The sequence below is a fragment of the Anser cygnoides genome, chromosome 3 (assembly GCF_040182565.1).
Source record: "Anser cygnoides isolate HZ-2024a breed goose chromosome 3, Taihu_goose_T2T_genome, whole genome shotgun sequence".
Classification (NCBI taxonomy): Eukaryota; Metazoa; Chordata; class Aves; order Anseriformes; family Anatidae; genus Anser; species Anser cygnoides.
The window spans coordinates 3,006,944-3,033,758 of NC_089875.1; the positions used below are offsets into that span (position 1 = coordinate 3,006,944).

The 26,815-nt window shown below is 46.8% G+C and overlaps 1 protein-coding gene across 8 annotated transcripts in view; it reads right to left on the reverse strand.

Annotated features, from left to right (window-relative positions):
* Nucleotides 1-835: 835 nt before the first annotated feature.
* Nucleotides 836-26,815, reverse strand: part of MACROD2 (mono-ADP ribosylhydrolase 2) — an 860,596-nt gene continuing 834,616 nt past the window's right edge. For all 8 annotated transcript variants that reach the window (XM_066995337.1, XM_048060981.2, XM_048060980.2 and 5 more), the window contains 3 exons: nucleotides 9,509-9,592; nucleotides 2,973-3,041; nucleotides 836-1,102 (listed from right to left, as the gene is read on the reverse strand). In XM_066995337.1, coding sequence (XP_066851438.1) covers nucleotides 2,980-3,041; nucleotides 9,509-9,592 — 146 coding nt within the window. In that variant the 3' untranslated portion in view covers nucleotides 836-1,102; nucleotides 2,973-2,979. The remainder of the gene's footprint in view (nucleotides 1,103-2,972; nucleotides 3,042-9,508; nucleotides 9,593-26,815) is intronic.

The following is a 26,815-nucleotide window of genomic DNA, read 5'->3' on the forward strand; positions in this document are numbered from 1 at the left end:
AGGGCTCATGCAAGGTATGTGTGAAGCTGTTAAAGCCAGATGCCCTATCTAACGATGTTCTGAATGCAGAATACCTGTTCTCCTCCTTCACTCACAGGCTCTGGGAAAGATCTGTTGCCTACCCCTACCCAAAGACGGTACTTACAGGCTGTGGATTTGGAGGAGTGCAGACCTACCTGGGAAGCAGTCAGGTGCTGACTGTTCAAGCTCCGCACGTTATTCGTGTGTGAGAACCACAGAAGGGCCAGCCGTGTAGTAGCTGGTCATGGCTTAGCGTTATCGCACCAGAGAGACCTCCTCTAGGCCGACAAACAGCAGGTCTGGGGAAATCCCGAGGCTTTGGGGCAACAAGACAGTAGAGTTCATGTGCGAACTCAGCGCCAGGCACGCACTCTGCATCTGGCCAGCGCCTCTTGTAGTGGCCGCGGTTTGGAGCCACCAACTGCTCAGCATGGGCAGAAGATGCCAGGAGCTGCTGATTGGGAAGCCTGGAGGTGGGCAATGCACAGGGCTGTCCCTGTCGGTATTTGCCAGATTTTGGAGCGGCCCGTCTTTCCGATCCCTAGCACGAGGAGGGTTCTTTTTTTATCAGTGCCTGGGGATGATCATGCTTTGCAGCAGTCTGTGTTCTCAAAGCAAATCTCCATTTGTATCCTAAGGATTGGTTTAATAAAGGGGGTGGAGGGGTGGGGCTGGGCAGAAATAAACACACAACACCACCTGCAGAGGGTATCATGAGCAGGACGGAAGGTAAAGATGCTAGAAAAGAACTGGGCCTGGAGACAGGCCAACGAAACGACGGAGGGGGAAAAGAGACCCAATACGACACAGGGACTCGTTGTTCAGAAGAAACTGTTGTAATTGCAGGGATAGTTGCAAAACAGCGTTAGACCTGGGAAGTTGTGTGTCTTTCCAGCAGGTTTACAGAACAAAACGCGATGAAGGACAAAGAGAAATTAAAGCAAAGAGTCACTTCCCCAAAGCTCCCTCCCTCCCAACCCGCGGAGCACCTCCGCTTGCTCTTTTCTGCCAAGGACGATGCCGTAGGGTGTCGGCACCTGCCCTTCGGGTTTTGTCTGCTCTCTCATCTCCTGCATCCTTCCTGTTCATTGCAGCAGACAACAGAGAAAGAAAGAAAAAAGGCATCAGTTAGCAAGGCTGCACGGGACCCACATCTCATCTTTCTAGCGCGGCGGCCTAACTTTCCGCTATCCACCATGTGCAGAGAGCACATGCGCATCACCCAGTATATACATGTATGTAACTTCTATGGTTCCCTCTGCAGCATCTCTCATTGGCACAGCTCCTCTCTCTCTTGCCGAGGGAGACCCAGCCAGCTTGGTGGCTGTTTTGGCAGTTCCGTGACCTACGGTCTGTAGCCTGCATCTATTCCATGAACTGCCAGAATATGTTCCCTCCCTCACTCGCAGCATATCGCACCAGCTTGCTGGCTGGGCTCGACTAACCTTCTGAATCCTGTGCCAGAGCTCAGTCCTGGCACTACTCAGGGAACTGGGGCCTCCTCCTGCCATCCACATTTATTCCCTTGTCAGTTCAAGGCAATAATTTGCCTCCACGAGGGATGAGGCAGAAAGCGTCGGTGAGGCCTTTCTTTGGTCCGCACGAGCCATTGCCCGTCTGCTGTTTCCTGCCTGTTTCGAGATGGGAACCTGCCTGTTTTTCTTGGGCTGTGTGCAAAGCAACTTTTCCTGCACCAAACTATCCTTTCTTTATTTTCCTCTCCCCTGCTTCCTCATCGCCGGGTCTCTAACAGAAATCAACAGATACTTTTTTCTTAAGTCAATGCAAGGGTATTACCCTTTCAATGCATTTTTAATGGTGAGGATTTCATTGGTTTCTTGTCCTTCTCCCTAACAGACCATGCAAACAGAGGCTCAGGAAGGGGGAAGGAAGAGCTGCAGAAGCTGTATTTTAATTGCGAGGGCGCCTTCTCGCTTCGCCTCTGAACGTTTTCACTGCGACCTCATCGGCTGTATTTCTCGCTCCGGCGGTACGGCAGCACGCTGTCAAAACGCTGACAAGGACAACGGGGTAGGCTCGCTAATAGGGCCTTCTATTTTAAATCTCACTGAGACAGCTGCCACTGTTGCAAAGCTTCTATATCAGGTCCTGAGCTACGCGAAATCCTATTCCGAGCATAAATAACACAACTCATTGTATACGATATCGGCAGCTTGCCGTTGCCCCGCACTGAGGGAGGGTTGCATATGAACGCTTGGAAATTCTACTTCTGAGAGGGAAATCGCAACTGCTTCTGGTAGTTGAGGGTGCACCCGGGACTTTTGTCTCCCTACCTCACAGCTCTTTTTTACCTAAGGGCGAGGCCATTTACACCCATGACAAATCTCACGGCGGTGATAACCGCTGTAGCATGCTCTTGTGCTAGCACCCACCATCATTCAGTGTGTAAAACAGTAGAGCTTCAAGAATCTGCATGGCTCCAGAGAACAGCTCGCTGCCTTGGCCTCGTTTTTACAGCAGCATAGCTACAAGTGACGTGAGGCATCGCAGAGCTGAGGGCAATAAAGCCTTCATGTTGTGAACCTGTTCTTCCCAGAACACAGACCATACGCAACTGAACTCTGTACCAACCAGTATAGGCTACCTGTCCTTTTCCTAAGCGATGCCAACAACCATTCGCTTGCTTACTCTTCTGTTGCTTATCTCAGTGCTGTCCCACCTTCTGACAATCTAAGACCAGGCACTGTCAAAATCCATTACCGCTGCAGAATGCTACTATGATATCTACTTGACGAATCCAACCTACTAGTTATTTTTATCTTTTTGCGCACGAGAAGCCCTGTGAGCCAAATTCTTTCCTTTGGAGTACCATCTTCCTTTTTATTTTTCTTTCTGGTGAACTCTAACTTAAATTGAGGTCATTTCCTGAGCAAGTGTTCAAGTAGAACTGGAATGGAAAGCTGGGGGGAAAACAGCCGTAAACATCTTACCTGTTGGTTACGCTTCTGGCGCGCTTTCTGTGGGATCCTTCTTGCTCTCACCTTGGCTATTCATTTCAGCTGAAAACAAAACAGGACAGTTGTCACATGCTAGCCACCATACTCATTCAGTTTATCCCATTGAGTAATAACTCCTCCTAGCCCAAAGTTTCACTCTGGCACCTAGCGGAGGTGCCCAGCTCAAGAGCTTACTGACCCTCCTCGGTCTCTGCAGGCCAAGGACACCGACAGAGACATAGGACCCTCCAAAAGGCAATTTAGAGTTTTGCCAGGAAATACAGACTCAACCCTTGCCCATCGCTGCTGCCACGTCACCGTACTGCAGCAAGGGGGTTGTACAGATACGCGATTGTTTCTTTGGCACCTGACAGGGAGATTTTTTCACATCAGCCATGCTAACGAGGCCTGCGGATCCCTCAGCTTCCCTGCACAAGGAGCAAAAAAAGGATTCCCTGCATGGAGCCTTCGGCTGAGATAGCAAAACCTTTGATTTGAATGTCCGCGGGCTTTTGACAACGTCCCCAGTGGGACGCGGGCCACGCCGTAGGCCAGATGTGGATCCATCTCTAATTACAGAGAAACTGCCTCTGCCTCCGGCTGTTCTTGAACTGCAAACGGCAGGAGCCTGAGAGAGCAGACAGGGGCAACCGCATGATCTTCCTACACATACCCATTTACTCGCCTACGATCAGTTTACCCAGACAACCTTCTATTTCCATATAGAAGAACTAAAATGTGAGAAGGCTTAAGTCCATTTCAGTACAATCTTTGTCCAAAATGACATCTACATGATATGACACGTCTGATCGGTCCTCGCTAGGCTACGTGCACATACAAGAGGGCTCCTTCAGCACATGCATTTTCAGAAGGAGCATTTGGTATTTGTTCTGGAATGGACTCAAACAAGGTCGTTTGCAGTTGTTTTCTGTTTTTAACCTTGCTTTATGATGTGGCCTCAGCTGTGGATTACGAGTCATTTGATGTGCGGGTCAGGGAAAACCCTCACATCTGAATGGAAGATTCGGAAACTAAGAGAAGGCAAGGGGAAACGAAGGGCCAACAGTTAGAAGCTACTTCCAGTCAGGCGGTATGACCTCTTCCCAAATTGATATCACATCAACACACCTGTTAGGACTTTGATGGATTATTTGTAAATTATTCATCATCCGTATGCAGAATGCATCCCGTAACGGCTTCCTAGATGGATGCAGTGAATAACAAGGAAAGCATCCGCTCCCGATTACGGAGCTCTGACATACATCGCATTGAGCGACGTCACGTTCCTTCTATGTGTTGGCATGGCAAAGGCCAGATACTTAATAAAAAATCCTTACGGGAAGGCCGCTGCACACCGATGACGGCAGCCTTTCTCAGCCTTATGAAGTTGGCCAGTTTCACTGGCTTGGTTTTCTGAAAGTGCCATCAGGCTTTGCTCATGTTTCTCCGAGATCTTTCTCAAAACAAAAGTTTCCTTTGCAACCTGAGGCAAAGCTCTGCCGACATGCTGAATGAGCACGCCTCCTTCCCACTCTTTCCCATTCTACGGCTATGAGCAGTCAGCCCAGCTGCTGCAGACAGCATGTTGCATTGAGGTTGGTGAGTCAGAAACTGCTCAGGACCTCTTTGAGGGCGATGCAAATGCCCAGGGGAGCCCTGGAGGAGCTCCGACACCTGCAGCCAGTGGGAGGGCGGAAGGAAACACTGAGTCCCACTGCTCCGCGGCAGAAACCACAGCTGGGCATCCCGTAAGGCCAGCACTGAAAGAAACCAGCATGTGTGCTCACCGGCGCCTTACTGCCAACATGTTTCTCTATCAGCTTTTCTCTACTTGTCTGTTGTGGTTTAACCCAGCCGGCAGCTAAACACTACACAGCCATTCACTCACCCTCCCCCCTCCCTCTCTGGGATGGGGGAGAGAAACGGAAAGTGAAGCCTGTGAGTTGAGATAAAGACAGTTTATTAAGACAGGAAAATAATAATAACAATAATAATGATAATAGTATTAATAATAATAATGTGTAAGAAACAAGTGATGCACAATGCAATTGCTCACCACCCGCTGACCGATGCCCAGCCTATCCCCGAGCAGCCGGCCCCCCACCCCGGCCAGCCACCCCTATATATTGTTTAGCATGACATCAGATGGTATGGAATACCCCTTTGGCCAGTTTGGGTCAGCTGTCCTGGGTCTGTCCCCTCCCAGCTCCTGCTGCACCCCAGCCTGCTCGCTGGCAGGACAGAGCGAGAAGCTGAAAAGTCCTTGGCCTGGTGTAAACACTGCTCTGCAACAATTAAAACATCAGCATGTTATCAGCGCTCTTCTCATCCTAATCCAAAACATAGCACCCTACCAGCTACTAGGAGGAAAATTAACTCTGTCCTACCTGAAACCAGGACAACATCACTGACTGAACTCAGCTCCCCGCATGAACGCCAACAGGGACAGGAAGATCTAGCTGAAGGATACGCTTCTGCAGACTCCTGGGTTTGCCCTAACAACATATGTCACTATGATGCCTCCGACATAATCCTTTATGGTTAGGCCAAAAACAACGCAGCCGTGAAGAGCCTACCACAAGGGCAGATGGAAGGACCGCCACTGGGTATGGAGGGATGCGACTCGCCACCCTTGCTGCCTCCCAGCAGGTTAGCCCCAGGTGCGCTACGCTCGATCATGTCGCAAGCCCATAATGGCCTTCTTACTGCTTCCCCAACATTTTTAGAGGTGCTAAACGGCCACCTTATGTCAGCAGTCTTCTGCGCCAACAGTAATGTGCTACAGCAGCCACCAGCTCAGCGAAGCACTCCAGTTCCAGGAGGCTGCCCATCACCTACGCTCAGTTTTACCCGCTGCCCCTTCCACACCTTTGTGCAGGGCTTTCTACAGCAGGAGCAGACATTTCTGTGTGATGGAAATGGATGTCTCTCTGCACTCTTCCTATCTGTTTTCTGATTCAATTCTTGCCTGCAGGGGAGGGCCTGTCCGCTTCTCCTCTCTCCATCCATCAAGCTGCTTAACAGCTCTCAAGCGAAGCCTGGGGAATGGCTTCCCCTCAAAAGCAAGCAAGCTCCCCGCAAGAGGACAATAAAATACCCTGGCACATGGTTTGTACTCGCCAGAGCCTGGCAGCTGAAGGGGTGGATGTGCTTTTGCAGCATCCCGCCTCTACCCTGTGGGACAACTACGTGTTTAAAGGTCAGGTAGTTGGGCATCACAGCGCGGCATCTAAGCAGAGAAGACGGGTAAATGGGAGACTGGAAAACTAAGCATAGAGTCATCCAAGAGAGACAGCCTGTTTCCCCCCAGAGGATATTACCCTGTAGACCCAGGCAGCAGAGGACAAAAAGTATGATTGTGTTGATTTAAATAGGAGCTCTGTCAGACTCCTGCAAACGTAACCTCTTTCTTCAGCTGCTCCTAAACAATGTTTCCCTTTCTACCTATATAGCTCTGTGATAGCACGTTCAGCTGTAACTCCCGACTGCTCAGGAAAGCAAATTACCTATTTTGAATCGAACCCGCTGTGCCGCGATGAAAGCTGTGCACCTGTTTACTCGGTAGTTACTTTTTTTCTTGGGTACTGCATCTACAACAGAAACGCGTGGCGGCGTTAGCTGCTGAGATCTTGCTTTTATATTGCTCCTGTCAGCCACGGAAGGTCGGGGTACAGGTGCCGAGCTCATCGGCTCACGGCGGCTTAAGAAAGGAGCTCAAGTTTTGGGTTTGATGCCTCTTTTGAGCTCACTGCCTCATTTCCTTTTCTCCTATTGTGTCAGCAAGTCAAGACACAGTGCTCCGCAGGCTCAGAATAAAAAAGGCAAGCAAGGAACTCCATTATTAAAGGAGTAAAGAGCTCGAGCCACCTAATACCAGCTGGAAATTAACAGCTACCTTAGTAATCTTCACAGCTTTGGTGGAAGAGAAAAAATTGCCCATTTGCAGAGAAACACCACCTGGGAAACCCATCGCCAACGGTGGGTTTTGTCATCATTAAAAATACTAACTGGCAACTCTGTCCTGGGTACAAGAAATTTAATTACCAGGGATCTTTGCTGCGGTTGCCGACAGCAACCTGTACATCGCCAGCAGCAACCTGCATCTCTGTCTATATGTGCCCACTCAGGCTTACGTGCACCCCAGGCCCTGGCCCATCAGGCAGCTTTCCCAATGGACAATCACAGCCAACTTTCTGAGACCAGGAATTTCTGAAATTTATCACTACATTACATTACATCCCTGCTCACTAGACAGACCAATGTTGAGATCTACCTAATCTCTCTAAACATTGCATTTATAGAGTTCTTTGTCCTGTGACACAGAACACGGGATTAAAAAACAGAACTGGGCTGCCAAGGGGTACCTGGTGATACGCTCTTGGGCATTCAGCTGCGGAGCAATGAGCTGATAGAAGGGACTGATAGAAGGGGTCCAGAGAAAAAACAGGCAGTTTACATAACAATGACTGTCAAAGGGAAACTTATTAGGTTTTGCAAATGTACCCTGTCCATTTAGAAATGTGGAGGCTTTTACAGTGAAACTTCGCCCTTCACATAGAGTGTGAGGAGTTAGATCTTTCCACCTTTTTTTTTTTTTTTTTTTTTTTAAATTTTTAACATGTGATAGTTTTTTGAATGTGTACTGTATGACCACATGAAAAACAACCTTCTGCTACCATCCCGAGAGCAAGTTAAGCTGTGGAGGAGTAAAGGCTTCCCTTGAGAGCAGAGTACTTTTCTGCAGCTTGAGTAAACACACTTTTCCCATCATTTAATGTAACAGGAAGTTTGCAGAAAAGGAAGTTACAAGATGAGCTATGTGTAGAAGATCTTACAAGATGAGTGAGAATGGAAACAAAGAAACCTACAAAGATCGGCATTTCAGAGGCCATCTGCTGAACCTGCTGTGCTGCGCTGCAGCGCGCATCACGATAGCTGTGTGATCGCTCCTTTTTCCAGCGGGAAATTCCTACAGATACTCCTCTGATATATTTGGATTTGTTTTCTGTAGCCCAGGCCACTCCAGGGATCAGAAATTAAAGCAACGTAATGTGACTACGGATTTTTTGGCTGGTCTGTTTCCAGGGGATGAGGAGAGAAGGCTGTTTTGGCTTTATTTGGCACACTTACTATCGAAAGCATAATCTCCACTATTTACAAAACAAATGCAACAAAACCCATTAGGCATGCTTCCATTCCCTAAAACTGCAAAAGCTCCTCTACAGGCCAGTATCAGCATCAGCCGCCAGTTCAAATGCTGCAGCATGATCTGACATCAGAGAAAGGAAATCAGCGTTCAATTCTTTGCATAAGAAAAATCACTATCACATTCTTATAGTCATATTTCTATCTTAGAGATGTAAAAAAGTACACTTTCAATTGGTATTATGTAAATGCCAAAGAGGTTCAAGGGTGGATTTGGAATCAGTCTTCACTACAGACAGGGGATTACTCTGGGATAACAAACAAGATGGTGATCGGCAAGCCCAATTCTAAGAACATTGCTTTTCGGAGTCCCCAAAGAGCACCCAAAGAGTCCCTGACGTAGTTCTGTTCAGCTATAAGAGTGCATCTACGAAGGTGGTAAATGGTTGGCCTCACCAAAGTCCAAGCGCCAGGGCCCTGATCCCGTCCAGTGTTTCATTACACCCAGGAAGAGCACAGAAGGCCATTTTCCTGTTCATGCGCTGCAGGGCTGGAGCAGTGTCCTGGTACTCAGCCCTTGCTGGGACTTGTCCAGACAACTAGGTCACCCGCTTACTGAAGGCGTCGACCAGAACAATTTCATCAAGCTCCAAGTCAGGAGACTCGGGCTACTAATGTTCACAAACCCAACCAGAACCGCTGCTGGGTCACAAATCGTCATAATACTATTAGCAGTACATGCTCTAAGGAGAGAACTTCTCTTTTTCTAACCAGACTGAGCTACGCTGGGACTCCAGGGAAGAAGAGAAGAAAGGAAGTCAGCTTGCAGCTGGACGGAGCCTGACGTCGATTAGTGGTCAGCATATGAGTACCCCTTGACATAGACAGGCACTAACTCAGAAATTTTCAGAACTATTCCTTTCTGACTACTCTCCAAAACCAGATATATCCTGGCCAAATCAACCTCCGAACCAAAATTCTCACAGGCCTAAACTACTGTTGAGTTACAAGGTACACAGACTGAATGTACCAACTGATCGGATAAATGGAGTTGATTAGCGAGGTGGGGGTATGGCACCGGAAGGTACTTCCACCAGACTTCCAAGAAGTCCTGGGGGCTCCGTTTTACGAGAGACATACTCCGCTGTATCTTGATGGGCCACTGGGAACGTGGCTCTAGACCTCAGAGACCAAGCTGGCATGATTGCATGAACTTGCATAAGTCTCTAACAGGTGACAGGAGACATCACATAAACTCCCTGAGGACTCGGCTGAAGGGATTATAAACCTCTTTTTTTTGAGGGGGGGAGGAGATGTACAGGCAAACACTAGAAAGCTATGCTATGCATTCAGTTTAGGACAACTAAACTATTAGAACAACTTACCGTCATTACTTGAAACTTCTGCAGCTTCGCATGTGAGTTCAACTTTCATTGGCTCTGCAGAAGTTTCCTCCTCATCTTGCATCCCTGTAAGCCACAGGAGAAAAAATTATACTTAAGTACATAATGAATGTATAATTCTCACCTTCTGTATGCCCAGTGTGTGTGTATTTTTCTTTCTTTCTTTCTTTCTTTCTCTCTCTCTCTCTCTCTCTCCCGGCATGCTCTTATCTTTGCAGGCTCTGCTGCTGCATCGAGGCAGCTGTTAAAGAAAAGGGCAGAGGATATAGGAGGAGGAACATGGTTTGAAAATAGTTGCTCGAATATTTGTGGTCATCTGCGCTTGCTCCTAACTAGCGTTTTTCAAACCCCATCACAGTGCGGGCTTCTGCCTCCCTGCCGTCCTTTCCCTCATCATTTTCGAAGGAGCCCTTCTGCTCATAAACTGCTACATGTGACGGGGACCTAATCACACTCAAGTTTCCCTAGCCAGCTGAAGGGATGCAAGACACGGACTCCTGATGGTTCTTGAACAGGAGACATTTATTGCCCTTTTTCGCTACTACATATACTTTCCCCGTAGCCCCAGGCGCTGTCCACGCGCCCGAATCTGTCCTACAATTGGTTAGAGACCCTCAGACACGCGCCTTGAGCCAGCCAGCAATTGGCCACTGCCCAAAGCTCATCTTTAACACTGTAGCCAATTTACTTTATCTTGACCTTGCTCAAGTTTTTGGTTCTACCGCTGTTTTCCTCATTATCTCTAACTCAGGGACGTGTGAAACAGCACAAAGCTCCCTGCGAATTCCTTTCCCACAGCCAGCAGAATAAAAATAGATGCTGTGAGAGTTCAAATATACTGGTGGTATACTGGTCAGATGCAAAATAAAATTTGAATGTAGGAAAATGCATTTTATTGCTGAAACTCAACGTTTTTATCTCTTCTGCCTCAGGCTTGCCTGGAAACTTAGATTCAATCTCCTAACAATATTTGAAATTAAGGAAAAAAGGGTTTTTGCAGTTTCGTACACAGTTCTCCTCATGTTCTGCCATTCAGAGTGCTCAGAAGCCCATTTTTCTTTGATTTCCACCAGGGTGCTGCTTGTCTTTTGCAGCCACCGTAAGCCTGTTGCACCTATCCCGCGGTTCAACGCCAGGATGTCAAGCTACTAGTTGCTTAGCAATAGAGACTTTCGGGCTGCTGTTACGAGACAACCAAGCGTAGCAAGGACTGGAATGTTTCACAAATGCTTTCCTTTTGAGCACAAACCATTTACCACCTCAGTAACAGATATAAAACATTCAAAGTCCCACATCCAAAGTCTGTCCCTTTTCAGTACAGGTCTATGTTTTTGTTGTTGTTGTTGTTTTTTGTCCCTAAACACATATTTACCACTGAAGTTTTACCTACAAGCTGACATACCCTGATGGAGCCGCTAGTCTCCCCCATGCTCCCTGTGACAGCAATGCTCTCACAGGCAACTTCCAGAGCGCTCCCTGCAGTTCTATTAAGCATCACAATGCCAAAACAAGGAGTCAGCAAATACAGAAACCAACAAAAAGCAGCCACCAGAAAGCTCGGTTCACCATTTTGGTGAATGTGGGGGAAAGGGTGATGGATGACTACAGTCAAGAGAGATGTCACTCATCCTTTCAATAGATCTTACTTGTATGGCAGAAACCCTTCTGTGGGCCGTCATATCACCAGTTCCACCTCTTCCCCCCGGTGTAAATCACCACCCCGCACAAACACACAAAATGCCTGAAAATGCCTGCGATGGTGAACTTGGCATGTCAGCGAATGTCGGTGATGGCCACTTCACGCGCATGTTAGATCCCTGATGCTCCTCCCGGGAACTGAGGAGAAGGAGCTTGGTTTTCTCCTGAGATTTCTTACACAACAAGAGCCCAGGGCTCTTCTTTGCTCGTGCAGAGGGTAAGCCCATGTCACTCCACTGTGGAAGCGTGTGCACACACCAGGAATTTGCCAAGCACAAGGCTGAGATGGTAACGTTTGAAATCTGCCTGATTCCTTCGAGCAAACTCACCATGAAATCTGTGCAGCCATCAAAGCACTCCTGAATCAAGGAAGATCTCATTTGTGCTCCTTTTCAATTAGCTTGGGGAAACAGCAGTATGAAAAACAACATTTTGGGAAAATAATCGCCCCACCGCAAGCGTGGCCCACGCCGAACGCAGCGTTTCCCACCGAGACACTCAGACGTCTGCTGTGGGAATCCGGGCTCCTCGCTGAACACCAGCGCGCTTCGACTGGCAGCTGATGCCTCTGAATCAGGCTTCACCTCCTCTCAAACACCGTCTATTAACCAAATAAAGCAGATGCGATGTGACAGGTTGTGTCTGGGCTCCCAGCTTCTCTAACAGCTAGAGATACCGCGGCGGCTGGCAGCTTCTAAAGACGCCCGCGTGGAGCTCCCCGGCCCTATCCCAAGATCTCCCATTAACTAGCCGGCATGCCTGGATTCCCTGTGCTGCCGAAAGGTTTCTCATTTTCAATTTCAGAAACCTCTCATGCAGCTGACAGGTGCAAAGGATTATTGGCACGAAGCTAGCTGAAGACAGAGCCTAATTAAAGCCCCAACACCTTGAGCATGCATGTGCGTGTTTGGGTGTGCACGTGCACGCATGTGGTAATTGGGGCTGCTGGTGCAGGGAAGAGCGGAAGGCGTCGAGGGTCCTCAATACCAAAAAGCAGGAAGGGGGCTACAACAGCAGCAGCAAATCGGCAAGATGACTTTTCACAAGGTTCAGGGCCACAAACATTGTCAGAAGAACACTAGTGGCTTGATCTGTGTTTTCCCCTTTCTTCCAAGTCCAAATAGTTGAATTCTCACCCCTTTGGGGACTGGATTATGGCCACATCATGATTTTTATGGCATATGCTGATTGTATTTGTGAGCAAGAAAATGATAGTGAGAAACAACATCCAGAGACAAAAAAGGCAGAAGATATTTTAATCCTTATCAAAACCGAGTACCACTGGGAGCTTTGCGAGGAAGTTTGTACATTGTATCAGCTGATCTTAGGGAAGACTTTCAAACTCTTTTAATGTAAACCTTTATCTCTTCCCTTGCTCTTCTTGTGGGTGGGGGACAGCTGCAGTTTCTACCCTGACATGTATGTGGAAAGGGTATGATCCACAAAGCTTCTCCCCTGACGTGCCATAAACCGAGCACCTTGCAGAAGCAAGCCCGTTTCAGAGGCGGCAGAATCTGAACCAGACCAGAACCGCCTTCACAGCCAATTTATTCCAGAGGCCTCCCCTGCCCCCCGCTGGTTTCGATTGCTGCAGGTTAGAGCACAAACAAGCGAGGTATTTTGGGTCTCTGAGCGGGAGCTGAGTTTTACGGACTTGGAAGAAGCCTTGGAGATACCCCTTTCAATTCCAATTACCATTTCCAATCACGCTTCTGACAGAGCTCATTGCCCCAGCCCTTTGCAGGCTGCCTACAGAACTAGCAAAGCCATGGGTGACAGCTGGATTCTGGTGCAGGCAAGGGTGGCTCCCAGCCTTTTTAAACACGCAAGATAAATATTTACTAGGAAGATAGAAATCTCTGTGCTCTTACTTCATCTTTTTTTCTCCTTTACGGTCGCAATCTGTCTGCGGTTCCACGTGGTTCCAGCTACCCCGCTGCTCTTTCTCTGGGAAGCACAGCTCCCAGTTGAGGTGCAATGCACGACATTAAAACGAAGATGTGTTTGTGGTCCCTTAGCATCAATTCTAAAAGTACCTGAATACAGAGGTCAGATATCTATCGGTTTTCCATGCTCCTGATAAATTGATAAGTGAAAAGCATAGCCCTCCTCCCTCTCCCTCCACACGAGGCTTACATCTATATCGAGCGATGAAACTGGGCAACTACATGGGCTTAGAAGCTATAACGCAGAGCGATCCATAAAACTCATTTTTGCCCGATCATCGGCAAGGCTTTGCTGTATACTGAAGAGTGCCTTTGTAATCAGGAGAGAGAGGCAGGCTCCTCTCCCAGGTAATTCAAAGCAAAATCCTACCTCGGTCTCTCTAGAATCAATGAATCTCATTCCTGGAAGGTGCCGCAATTGGGTTTCTGCTCCCAGCTGCCCAGCTCCAGGGGGTTTATTTCTCACCGTTAGCTGTCAAGGGAGCCGGGGAGATCAGGTGCTCTTGGCAGAGCTCAGCCTCCAAGCTGCACCGTGGCAGAACCCTCCTGCCGGCCCTGGGCAAGGGCTTATCAGATGGGCTTTGAAGTAGGAAGCTGGATTTCTGCAATTAGTTCCCAGCCACTTCTAATGCCAGGGCCGAGCTTTAAGACAAACAGAATATGAGATTTCATGCGTGAGTCAGGTGTGCCGGTGCAATCAGCCAACACCAAGTTAACTTAAACCTTCACAAATCCCCCATTCTAGACATCTTGCAACCACGTGTGAAATCCTTGCCCTAGGACCATTCTGAACTCTTGAATGAAAAACAGTTACCAAAAACACAAGGGTTCAAGGCTAGGTTATTTTTTTTCCCAGTAAAACGACACAGTCGTTGCATCTGGAAAACCTCTGCCCAACGGTTTCGGGTAACACCGCAAGATTTCTAACAAAATGCTATCCTGCCTATGGACGATTTGCAGCCGGGGGACATTCATTATGTTATTTGCCTAGCAGTTGCTTCTGCTCTGTTTATATACCTTGAAAAAAATCTCCTCCATGGTTACATAATGTGAAAATGACATCGTAGCTATTCTGAGCAATCCAGATTTCCCTGATTCAGAGCCATGAAATACAATTTATTATTTTTGCATTTAGCTGTAAATATGCTTCCCCTAATTGGGAGACAGTGAGAAAGAGAGGCTCGTTAAAATCTGAACTTCTCCGGCTACAATGCAAAGGCACCATTTTTCATCCGCAGCCAGAAAAATGAAAGACAAAGCTTTTCTGACCCAGAGCTGCATCGTCTGATCTGTCAAAACCGGTTCCATTTCTCTTGCTCTGCAAATAGCCAGGGCTGTTTTTCCCTTCTTCCCAGTCATTTCACTGTAGCCATTCGCTAATGTTACTGTCAAGCCTTCACGGGCTTTGTTTACTGCTGTATTTTAGTAGCATAAATGCCACTTCGCTTAGGAACTAAGGGGCCCAGTTTGACTCCTATTCACCACCTCCATCTGGCACGAGCGACCCTTTCAACCAGACCAAATTCTCTCACAAAAAATATTTATGCTCTCTTCACATATGGCACTATGTGCAAAAGCACCCCCACGTGCTGCTCCCAGGGCTCTAAATCTCGTGGCCCATCTTAATTTTGTTATGTTAGTGGCCGAGGACAGTTTCTCCCTCACCATCCTTCCACAATGCCCAGGTCGAGTATGAGGTGCGATCAGTGCAGCTTTACAAACAATAAACATCTCCATCTATTACCTCTGGAATATTTTAGCTTGATCAAACAACTCCCTGGTAATTAGACACCCTGGAGATAAAAATGAAATCTCGAGATTTCACAGGAAGGTGTACTGGTTGGGAAGCCAGCTTCGCCAGGCTTTGGAAGGAGCTGAGCATCATTTCTTAACGCCACGTGCAGGCTGTCAGGATTCACAGTCCCTTCATCGTTAAAGGGAGCATTTATCCTCCCTTTTGGCATCTTGGCTTTGTCTCCTAGAGTAACCAGTGCTGTGAGGCTCCCCATCCCTCCAGTGCAGTGTGCATCATGTCACCTCTGTGTGTGTGCATCTGTGCCTAAAGGCATTGTGCTGCTTCCCGTCGTCGTTCTTTCCAGCTCAATCTGAACTGTAACTTTGTGAACGCGACTTAAAAGTGTCCTAGATCTGCTTATCCCTATCCCCTTCCAGTTCTTTCCTAAACATACTCTTAAGAAATCTCATTATGCCTCCTTTTCCCTAAAGGTGGAAATGGGAACACAGGGATGATTGTCTCTCAGCAATACAGCCCAAAAGACCCATACAAATTGGGCGTCTCTAAAATCGCTAATGCCCATCAGGAGCTCTTTGTATCCTTTGTCTCTCTGCCATAACAGGATAAACCTGCACGCAGCAGGCCCTTGATGAATGCAAGGGCACGTCATTTTAAGAAAAGGCCTTTCTGAGTTTTTACTCTGACAGAAAGGCCACAGTGCTGTTTTCCAGATGCTCTTTCTGTGAAACCTCTCATCAGAGAAGAGCCCTACGGCAGGGAATATCAGAAATGGAGCACCCGAAAGCTTCCGTTGCATTCTTCAACTGCTGTCTGTTAACATAACTAAACTAACTGTTGCTGGGTAGTATTCAAACTGGAGATTACCTGGCCCAAACTGCTTTCAAGGCTTGTGCGCTATTTCTATGCCTGCAAATGAGGCAGATAGTATGCTCAGAGGTCTTACAAAAAGTGTAGGTATTCTCATAACATAGAGGTCTCTAGGAATGATTATTTTCCTTTCTTCCCTGTTCTGTCATTTTCCCTGCTACTTCTGACCACTTACCAAGTTCCTGAGTTATGGGATTCGGTTCCTGATCACCAGCACCCTGATGGCAAAGATGGTGTGAGGAACTGCAGCACCGGAGGATCCTTTCACATAAGCCAGAGGAACTCTCCAGGTCTCCCGAGGCTGAGCTTCCACTGGGAAGAACCGACTTTTGGGCATTCAGAAACATTCTTCTGCTCCCTCGGTTATTGGAACAAGCCTGCTGAGCAACCGCCAGCTGCCCGAACGATACCACCACATCCATCCCCATCACACCACACTTTGCCCACCCACCATGCACATTGCCAGGCTTCTAGTCTGTCTCCAGCTACTCTTGCACAGCAGGTTGAACCCCTCTTCAAACCACTAATCTGGGGTGTGGGCTCAGATCCTTAATTTTGAAGAGCTGACCCAGGTGCCCAATAGCTTCAGTAGGCCTTGCTTTCCCCTCCATTGCAAACACCTAAAGAGCCCACGCTGCTGCTGGATTTTCCATCGGCATGCACCATGCCCCTCCAATCTCCCTTGCCATCTTGCACTCACTGTGCTTTCTGAGCATTTCAAATAATCCTGATATAACTACAAAAAAGCAAGACTGTGAAAGCAAAGAGGTCCCAGACCTCACGAGCAGGATGGATTTGTCAGAACACCGTGCTATTTATTCCAGAAATGGTACAGAGATTTTCTGTTCCCCTCTACAGGAGCCACCCCCGACAGAAGAGGCCACATTGATCCTCAGCCCTGAGCAGCTGTACCAGAACTAGGCAGGCTCTGGGAGAGGATGGAAGTGATAATTAGGAGAAAGAGAAATTATAAGGAATGGGTGGTGAGGCGGAGGGTAAGAGCCTGAGAGGACACAAATAGAGAGTTGCTCAAGAACTGGAAGAGACAGAAGACCCTGCCAAATGTTCAAACACTCTCGGACAAGCCACCACATCTCTTACAAAGTCCCCAACCCTGGCTACGATGGCGAGGACAACGGGGTGAACCATGAGCACAGGACAAAAGGAGGCTTTGCCTGAGTGTCTTTTAAAGCGTGGCCAGGGCTGCTCACCCTTATGACTACAACCATTCATTTCTGGGGGCACTGCTTCTGAAAGAGATTACTGCAGAGTCAAAGAGGAGCCCTGGAAAACACTCCGTTTGCTTCCTTTTCAAGGAAGCTGTGGCCAAGTACATGAAGAATGAGCTTCAAAGTGGCAGGGAAGAGCAGCAGAAGGGTAAATAAGGAGGGTGTGTAGTTCTACCTGAAAGGCAGCAATAAAACACTGTGTGAGAGAGAAAGAGACTCTTCCCTGTAATTTATCCAACCCGCCTTTTGCCGCTTAAAATAGACTGGAATGTTCTCAACAGCCAGAGGTGGCAAAGTTCAAAGTCCTGTTACCAGATGGGACCTCGCAGGCACGCTGGAATTTGCAAATGTTTTGTGAGGTAAAGGTGCAACAGCCAGCATGAAAAAGCAAGGGGAAGGGCAAAGAAAAAAAAAAAATTCCACTTACTAAAAACTTGGGTAACCAGCAGTAGAGTAACCATCGCACCTGCCTGAAACATCTTGCTAGTCGGAAAGAGCACTTCCTTTTCTAAAGTCTCTTCAGGTCCCAGCCGAGCACTCTGTTTTCATTTTTATAAACCTGCTAGCTTCCTAGAACCAAGCTGAACAGAATATGAAACTCATTTGCTGGAAAAAAAGTGGTAATTGGCAGCACTCAATAACAAAGGCCTCACAGGTGATACTTATCATATCTTTTTCCCCTACTGAGACACACGTTTGGTAATGATCATTTTTCAAAAACAATTAAAGAACTATACGCTGTTTTGTGTGTTCCTTTTTATACTGAGTTCTGTTCTGACTCTTTCACAGCCAAAGCTTTACTGCCAGCTTCAACTATATGGCGATTACCACAGATCTGCTGACAAGGAATAGTTTTGCTACTGAGACCCTCACCTATTTCTGTTGTCAGACCTGTTGCTTTGGACCTAGGCAGTGACTCCCCAAAACATAACAGATGTCTGAGCAATGCACATACACATACTTGCCACTATGTGTGTGCATATATAGTTACTTCCAAGGGCAGGAGGAAATTTCTTTCAAATAAATGGCTGGGGGTGGATTTCCCTCTGTAAAGAAGGGGACAGCTGAGTGACAGATGACAGTGCTGGATGCGTTACTGAAGGCGATGCTCTCCACTCTGCTCGGGAAGCGCCACGTGCCCTATGGAGAAAAGCCATTGCTGAAATCTGGCTGCTGGAGATTCGGGCTGCTTTCGCTGTCAGAGGGTGTCATTAATGCTGATTGCTGCACCCGATTCTCCAGCAAAAGCCTGGCTTTCTCCTCTACAGCGCTGAGCCAGCCAACACTAGCCAGCTTAAAAGGAACTGAGGGAAGAGCAAACGTATAGCGAGTGCTATATTGCTGTATTAGCTCCTAAGCATGGATGCCATTTTTCATTTCTACCAATAACTTGATGAACGTAAGAGAAAAATTTTACCACAATTGCACTATAAGGAGGCACCTGCTGTTCCTGCCCTGCTTTAATTGAGAGCTCCGGGTCAGCTCAACCACAATGTGATATTGGAAGCATCATTCAGCACTCGTCTACTCAGTTCTCATTTCGGGGTGTTTATAGTCCCATCAAAACATTTCATATTCCGAATAAATTTGTTGTACCAAATGCTGAATTTGGTGGTGCCCGGCTTTCAAGCGGAGGACTGTTTAAGATACGTGAGCAATATCTGCAGCTTATTTTGATACAAGATAGAGCCCAGCAAGCAGCTTCAGTAGGAGGGCAAGAGAAAAGAAGTGCCTTAGATTTACCTCCAGAGAGGAAGGAGGGCTGGAACCCCACTCATTGGCACTTCCCGATCACATTTGTCCACCGGGAGCTGAGGCTCAGCTGAGAAGAGCTGAAGCACCCACCTGGCATCTCCCTACAGGGTGCTGGCCCGGCAGCCTTCAGAGTTCAGCTGGGCACAGCCAGGCCAGGGCAAGGGCAGGGCTCACCTCCGGGTGCCCCACGCCAGCAGGGAATGACCCCATCCTCCTTTCAACACAGAGCACACGTAGAAGTAAGCCATGAGAGGGCCAAAGTCCCTAAATTGCAGCACTGCCGAAGGGAACTGCATGCTACGTACACTCAAACCGAGACAAGCCTCAAGGAACAGCCTAGTTACCACCGCAGTTGCTTCAGCTCGGTGGTGGCAATCATGCTTTTCTACACAGCTTTTACTACTGATGTTCTGGTGAGCAAGGGAGGTGCAGAGCCAGACCGCGATAGCGTAGCTGGTGTTAGATACTCAAAATACTTGCACCAGTCCTCCTGACACTCGCTCTCCTCCCACGACACTAGGAATGTTTCCAAAACACTAACAAGCAAAATGGAAAGGAAGATTTCTGGGGGGTTGCTTTCGAAAAGAGTCATCACCAGCCTGGGTGTTACCACCTGCACCTTAGGAGTTTACCACTGCACAGCAATTGATTTTTTGGTATTTCCGGGGTACTTCAGGGGCATTGACTGGACTTTGAGTACCAAATCTATCTGCTCTATTGCATGAGAAAAAAATTAAGGCAAAAGTCCAGACTTGATTTTTTTTTTTTTTCTCTACAGAGCTTCCAGAAAAACAATTTTGCAGGCCAGGACAGAGCAAGTGTCGGTGCTGGCAGTCATACGCTTGCTTCTCTTCCTTGCGGAGAGCCATTATGCAGTGTTTTCTAAAATTGTAAATGTTCTTTCGGGCTCACAATGGGAAACAACACTAATATGCATCACAGGGTGTGAGATAAAATGTGCGGCGCTATTGTTGCCTTTGATTTGTCTTCCATTTATATCAGCTCTCAGTAAGAATTACAAAAAGACAGAGCTGCAGATTTTTCTTCTCAACTTTTTCACATTTCATCCTTTGTTTGGTTCCTAAATGCTAGGGTCTAACTAGGATGCTACATCAGAGAGAGACATTTACATTTGGATAATGTAATGCAAAGAATACTAACAACTACAATCCTCCCCCCTCCAAACAGCTCCAGAGTACTTCCCACCTGACCTCAAGCTTTGTAAAACACGGATCTGGATTATTTGATTATTTGCTTTAAGCTGAATGTTTCTTTCTCTTTCTCCAGTAAGTCAGCATTCAAAGTTACTAATTTTTTTGCCTTATTCTTGATTGGTGGAAATCTCTGGATTTCACATGCACCAGAGACTTACTTGTGTCAAAAGGAAGCAAATCCAAATAGAGAGTTAGGCCAAGGGTGGCTTGTGACTAGAGCATTTTTATTTTAAAAATTACTTTGGGTAAAAATTGGAGTGACTTGTTTGGAAAGCTTTGGCACGTTTTTTTTCCTCAACAATCTCATCTGCACTACAAATTATTGAAGATTTGTCAAAGCCAAGTTATATCTTCAGGCACCAAATAGAAATTGGAGGCCAAAAACATAAACCACATAACACACAGACTGCTCAAAACTCTATGAAAAATGGGGAGCTTTCACTTTTGTCTCAATATGTTTCTTATCAGAGAATATACTTGCAAATAGGCCAGGATTTTTTCTTTTAGCACTGGAGATCATATCCCCTTTTCTCCATCAAACGCTCCTTTAACACAGAGATTGTTCTAGATAGCGGCAGACGTAAGTCAGTATTTTCAAAAATAGGTGACTGAAGTTAGGAGCACTTTAAAATGGAGTTTAGATCCTGATTTTCAGAAGTTCCAAGCACCCAGCAGATCCAATTGGCTTCAAAAGGGGGTCAACTTCATAGGATGCTTGGGATGTTCTCAGCATTCTTGAAAATCAGGTTGCCTATCTGGCATCCTAAATGGGGATTCATAAATTCAGTGCCAATTCCCACTGCACTGAAGACGATGCCACCTCTAGGACCTGTGCGTAGAGAGCTCAGTGACGTTATAACTAACAAACTGGCTTTTGCCTTCTTCTTCCCACAACAGAGTTTACAGAACTGCTAATAAAACTGGTGTCTGTCATGAAAACTGTCAGACTCTCAAGTCTACTAAGATAACTCTAATTTTCCTTCAAGCTATTGAGCAGGTCTATAACAGCTCCCCAAATCTGCGTAAATAACTGATGGCCTGCAAGGGTTCCTTATAGCGAGGTGTCCTGAGGGTCAGCCAGAATACAGCAGCCAGTGCTACAAGATACTCCGACACATCACACACAACAATACCAAAACCCAGGCTAGCACACTGTAATGCCATCAGTTGATGGGGTGCCTGAAAACTTAGAGGCTATTGCCCAGGATCTTAGTACTAAAGTTAAGACTTCTGCCAATTAAGCCAGAAGAGAGTAATTGTATTAGCAATTGATAGCAGCAGACGTTTGTCCCGCTAAAGGAGGATGACATGCACACATTAAAAGCATTTCCTCAAGCTAAACTCCTTCAGATTGCTGGATTTGGACCATGTTTTATGATTTATTCATAATGAAGAGCTTCTTCGCTCATGAAATTGCAGATGCCCAAAGCCTTTTTATAAGACAGCTTTCAACTATTTGATGCTTTAAAAAAAAAAAAAAAAAAAAAAAAAAGACATTGATATAGTGATTCCACCCTTGGGTCACCCAGCAGCAACTTCTCCCCTCTTCTCCTCCCCTTGATGACCCACAGTGAGAGGACAAAACAGAGCTTTTGCCAGCACATGGCACGAGGGTCAGACTTGGAGGCTTCAGATGTGCACTGTTTCTCATGGTCCAGCTCCGAAAGAATTTGTACACCAGTGTAAAGGATTGCGGCTCCCCCCGGTCTCCACAAATGCCTCGGTGTCTGTTACCTTCATGGGAATTACTGAAGCTTTCAAAAGAATGCAAAAATTGCTAATCCCCCGGTGCAAGTGACTTCAGCCTTGACAGACCTTTTCCCAGTCACAGATAAAACTGAAGGATTCAGCCATAAAGGATTAAGAGTGGTGTCACCTAGAATTAAGTCACTGGCCTTGAACTGTGTTTATGTTCAGCCCTGTCAACAGCCAGTTTCACCATCCTAAAAACAAGGTTTATTGAGTTTCCTTAAAAATACATATATATCTTGATTTCCTGAGTAGGTTTAAAGGTCTAGACAATTCACGTTATATTGCTTTATAGTTTCCATTTTTTACTACACTTCAGTGCGCTAAAAACCATCAACCTGACAAACAGTCTGAGGAGCCTCCAACAACTTCTTTTCGCAACTATTCACAGGACATTTCTATGTAGACAACAAAAGCATGGAAAGAAAATAAACCCCTCGGATAGCTCTTTTCACATAGCAACTATTTTAAATATTACAGACTCTAAAGGACCAGCCACGTAGAGAATAGGTGGGTATGTGCCTAGCAAGTTGTTGAGTCCCAGCAAGTCTAGACACAGTATCTATCCGACTTTGTTACCCTGCTATTCCCCTATAAACCCCAACAATTGGTCCCTAAATGAAGTGCGCTTAAAGTTAGAATTCTGTAGCCTTTCAGTTATCAGCTGTTGCGAGTATTTGGGGGCAAGAGCAGACGAACAACCCTTGTGCCTTAATGGGTTGCTTTGATTCACAACAATGCACAGAGCAGGTTGAAAATCCTATGAGGATCCTAAGCACGGAGTACCACTGATCCTCTGCCTGGCAATATCTGCCATAATTTGGGAGTATTGGACAAGGCTGGCCTTGGTGTAAGCACTGCATGCTATGAGTTGAAGAGGAATTTACGCGGCAGAGGCTAGCCCAGATTTACACACATTAGGTTTGAGCAAGGAAAACGGTCTTGCAAAAATGTAAAAGCAGAATAAAAACAAAACCTTGCCTAAGCCTCAAAGGACCTCAAGTACCGAAAAGGAGGAGGAGAGGGTAAGTCTCCACATCCTGCCACTGGATGCACATCATGCAGCAGCTTCACATGTTGCATTTTGTTCTGAGTCCTTCAGGTCCTGGGGTCTCTGCCTAAAGACTTTGCACCTTCCAGTCAATTAAGAGAAGGTGTAAAATACCAGAGAAATGGCATATACTAGCAACTATGATAAACAAAGTACATAAGCAGCTACTTTCAAAGCAGATTTGGAAATGCCACTGGCTCGCTTCATTCTGAGCACATTCCCAGGGAGAATGTCAGGTCACATAACTCCTTCGTTATCTTTACACAGAGGATCTCAAGTAAGCAGCAGCAGCCATCATAAAAATACTAACATTTCTTTTTGTGGAAAACAAATATAGAAGAATAACACAGCATCTCTCTTAAAAAAAGAGCCAGTTAGCACTTCAAAGATTGCTGCGTGGTCTGTAAATAGCAGCGTCAATACACCAGGGAATCACGTTCCTCTTTGTTTAATGACATCCCGAGCTACTCCAACAGGGGTAGCAATGTTACAGGCCTTCCCCGTGACACAAAGCTACATCGTGCATTCTTTTAGAGCACACTCTTTGCATTTTATTTCCCTCGATGCCTTAAAAATGCCAAGAACTGCAGTAGCATAAAAGCAGCATTTCATCCTAGCCTCAGATAGCGCATTGCTCTCCTCCGGGCAGCGCACACCTGTTAACATCCACTTTGCGTACACCGTGATGGGCAGTGTCAGGAAGAAAGTTGCAGTAATCCTGCATGGTTGTGAAGAACCCCCTCCCACATTTTTCCCTCATCCACAGACGGTTGGTTTCATGGATTTACAGTCAGCCATTTTAACGACACCTAAATGGCTTAGATATAAGTGGCTACATTAGTAGATATTTAATTGTAGTGATGCAAACACCTGATGGCTGGGTGCTCTCCTTTGCCTGTCCATGTGAAACACAAGACACTGCGTTCAGTTACGTGGCAACTGTCCACAGGTACCTCTGAGGTATCCAACATCCCCCACAAACTCTGTGCTTCGTGTGCTTAAGCAGCTCTCTCCAAAGCTTTATAGGAAAGGTGGGAGGGAGGGAGGGAAAGAGCTGTTTTGTTTTAAATCTCATTTGCGGTTGTATAGCTAAAGCTTGGAGATTAATAATAAAAGTGCATATGTGACAATGCAGAAACAAATGCTGCTCCATGTCAAAAGCAAAGCAAGATGTGATTTTATTTTTCTGTTAATTAATCAGCCTTTCATCTCAACTGCTCTGATCTGTAAATAAAGCTCACGAGCTAGTTTCAAACAAGTCTAGGAATTAGGCGATGAAACAAAACAAACTAAACCGAAACGCTCCAACCCACCAGTCTCCTAACACTGCTTAGCTAATTATGTTGGCCTTTATTCGGGGGGCCCTGAACGGAACTTTCTAATTGAAACAGATGAAAAGCAACAGCACTCTGGCACCAGCCTTAAGGGTGAGTGTGACTAGCCACCAAAGGCTCCCGATCACTGCCAAGAGCCACGGGGCATCCCTGAATATGCTGAGAAAGAAGGGTGGGAAAGGAAAGATGGGTGGAAGTATGGAAGGGAGGATGGACAGACGGAAGGAAGGGAGAGAAGAAAGAACAAACCACCAATCCCCGACGCTAATATTACATCCGCCCGCAGCTATGCCGAGCCTCTGAGGATTTGCTTTCCAAGCTCTTTATTGAAATTGTTCAGGTCCTTAACTGATCTCCTGGGGGGTGAATCAGGAGGAGCCGGGCAGGGGGGTTGAAAAGCCTTAAGCTAATTAAGCAAGGCTGAGACATGCTTGATGAGATGGGAAAAACACGAGGCTTTTGAAAGGGTGAAAAATCTCTGGCCATCTGGTAGTGGCATTGCAGGGAGAAGAAAGAGAAAGGACAAAGGGGCAGCTCTGCGGCGAGGAGGTACAGGACTCCTTTAATTACTGGGTCACCGAGACCATTACTGCTCTGAATGCCGGTGAAAGCCTGCACAACAAGCTTAGGAGGCTCAGCAAAAACAACAGCTCTTAGCAAGAAAAGCATCCGTAAGAAAGTGAATCGGAGCAGCTTTCCCCCAGAGACGTCTGCTAATTAGAAGTGATAGGTAATGGATGGGGGCAGCGAGGCCCCCGGATCGCAGAGAGACTTTTCCTGGCAACCTCCCTACCTCTCCCCTCCGATTTGCTGTTCTCCAAGGCCCTGCAGATGGTGCTCTGTTTAAATTAATACCACCCTGCCAGCCAGAAGGAAGCTTCTGTTGTACTTGGCAATCCAGGTGAACAGCCTGCATTTAGGTTTCAGAATGAATGCCCCAGGTGTTTCATCAATATGGCAAGCAGCTTATGTGCTCCAGCCTCTTCAGGCCCGGTTACGACTCATCTGTGTTTTCCCATCTCCAAGACTGGCTAGAGAAAATCACAGCATTCAGAGGGCAAACTTCACACACCGGAGCACGATCTGAGCTATCTCTGTACTAAATGGCTTTGTCAGCCGTGAGCTGCGAAAGCGCCAGGGCGCTCCAAATGAGGAGCCCTCCCCTGCCTTCTCCTCTCAGATGAGCTGGATGTGGCTATGGCTGACTACAGGTGCAGGCTAGCAAAGAGCAAGCTGCTTTCGACACCAGAAGCTGTGACCAAACCCGTGCCAAAAAAGAGTTAGCACTTCGCTAACTCTTGCCTTGGGATGCGACGACGTGCAGCTGATTTCTTTCCCTCCCACACACGCATTCTTCTCCAATTATTTCGGCCATACGCTGTGATCCAGTCTGATTCACGAGCTGCACAAGAGCAAGCTATATGCATCCTTGGATGGGAGACCTCATTAACACAAGAAAGCAGTACTGGTAATCCAACGCATCACACGACACTGCTGTCTCCAAGATCAGATACAAAACCCAGGCCCTGACTACCTGTGGCCATTAAATATGCTGCAGCAGTTTCGATAAGAACAAATGGCATTAGCCCTGCTCTTCGGCCAGATCTCAACGTGCATTTTTCTCCCCTAGGTTCTCCTTGAAGGTTCATTTGGAAAGAGTTGCTGTGTCTTAAACTGTCACATTTTTATTCAGTACTGTTAAACATTGGCTGCATTTAATGCCAGAGGGAACAGTTTCACAAGCAGATACTGTAATCTCTGTATATATCAGTTTCTAAGATAACTTCGGTTCCTTTAGATAGGTACCGGATATATACGTACTTATCATCTGCTTTTCATGCTCGCATACTTCAAGAGCCAGCTGGAGCTGCAAGCAGAAACACATCCAGAAAATCTATTCCCCTCTACCTCCTATGTAAGGCTGGAAACAGGCATGATTATAAATGTTCTTTGAGGATTTTTTCCTTTTTCTTCCTTTTCATTTTTGAGCAAGCTTGCTAGCATTGCAGGACCAAAAGATTCAAAACCAAACTAAAAGAGCACCCAAACTTTTGGACACCATCCTGAAAAGCAGCTCTGTTCCAGCTGGCCCTTGATGCTGTGGAGTGCTGTGGGGTTACTGAGCCATCCATCCGGTGTGGACTCCAGTTTGTGCAAGCAGATCAGGGATGAGACAAGCATCAACAAAAACAGCAATTGCATAAAGTGACCACAATAGTTGTACTTGCTGTGCACTGGGTAGTTATTGCTTTGGCAGAAGGAGAGATGAGACAAACAAAACCACAGAGGATGCCAGTTTTGGCACTCCAAGACCAGAGGGGGAGTTGTTGTCTACACTCACATAAGAGGAACTGCAAAAGATCTGCTCTCTGTGGGAGGAGGCCAGAGAAAATGAGAGCACAACTCTAGCCTCTGTCAGAGATCTGGCTTTGTAGGCCAATGCAGCCATCAGAGATGAGCTCCAGACATTCACAGGAAGGACTGGGTGTGCTGGCAGGGACAAGGCCAAGAAGCTGTGGATGCATGAAGTGAGAAGCCAAGAGGCAGGGCCAGCGACTGAACTGCAATGAGAGCGCAGCAGCCACTCAAAGCTCCCAGACATGAGCATCAAATCCCAAGCGAGGGAGAGGGACTGTGACAGCGTTCACCATTGGCTTCATACGCTTCTGATCAGAGCAGGCTGGAAACAA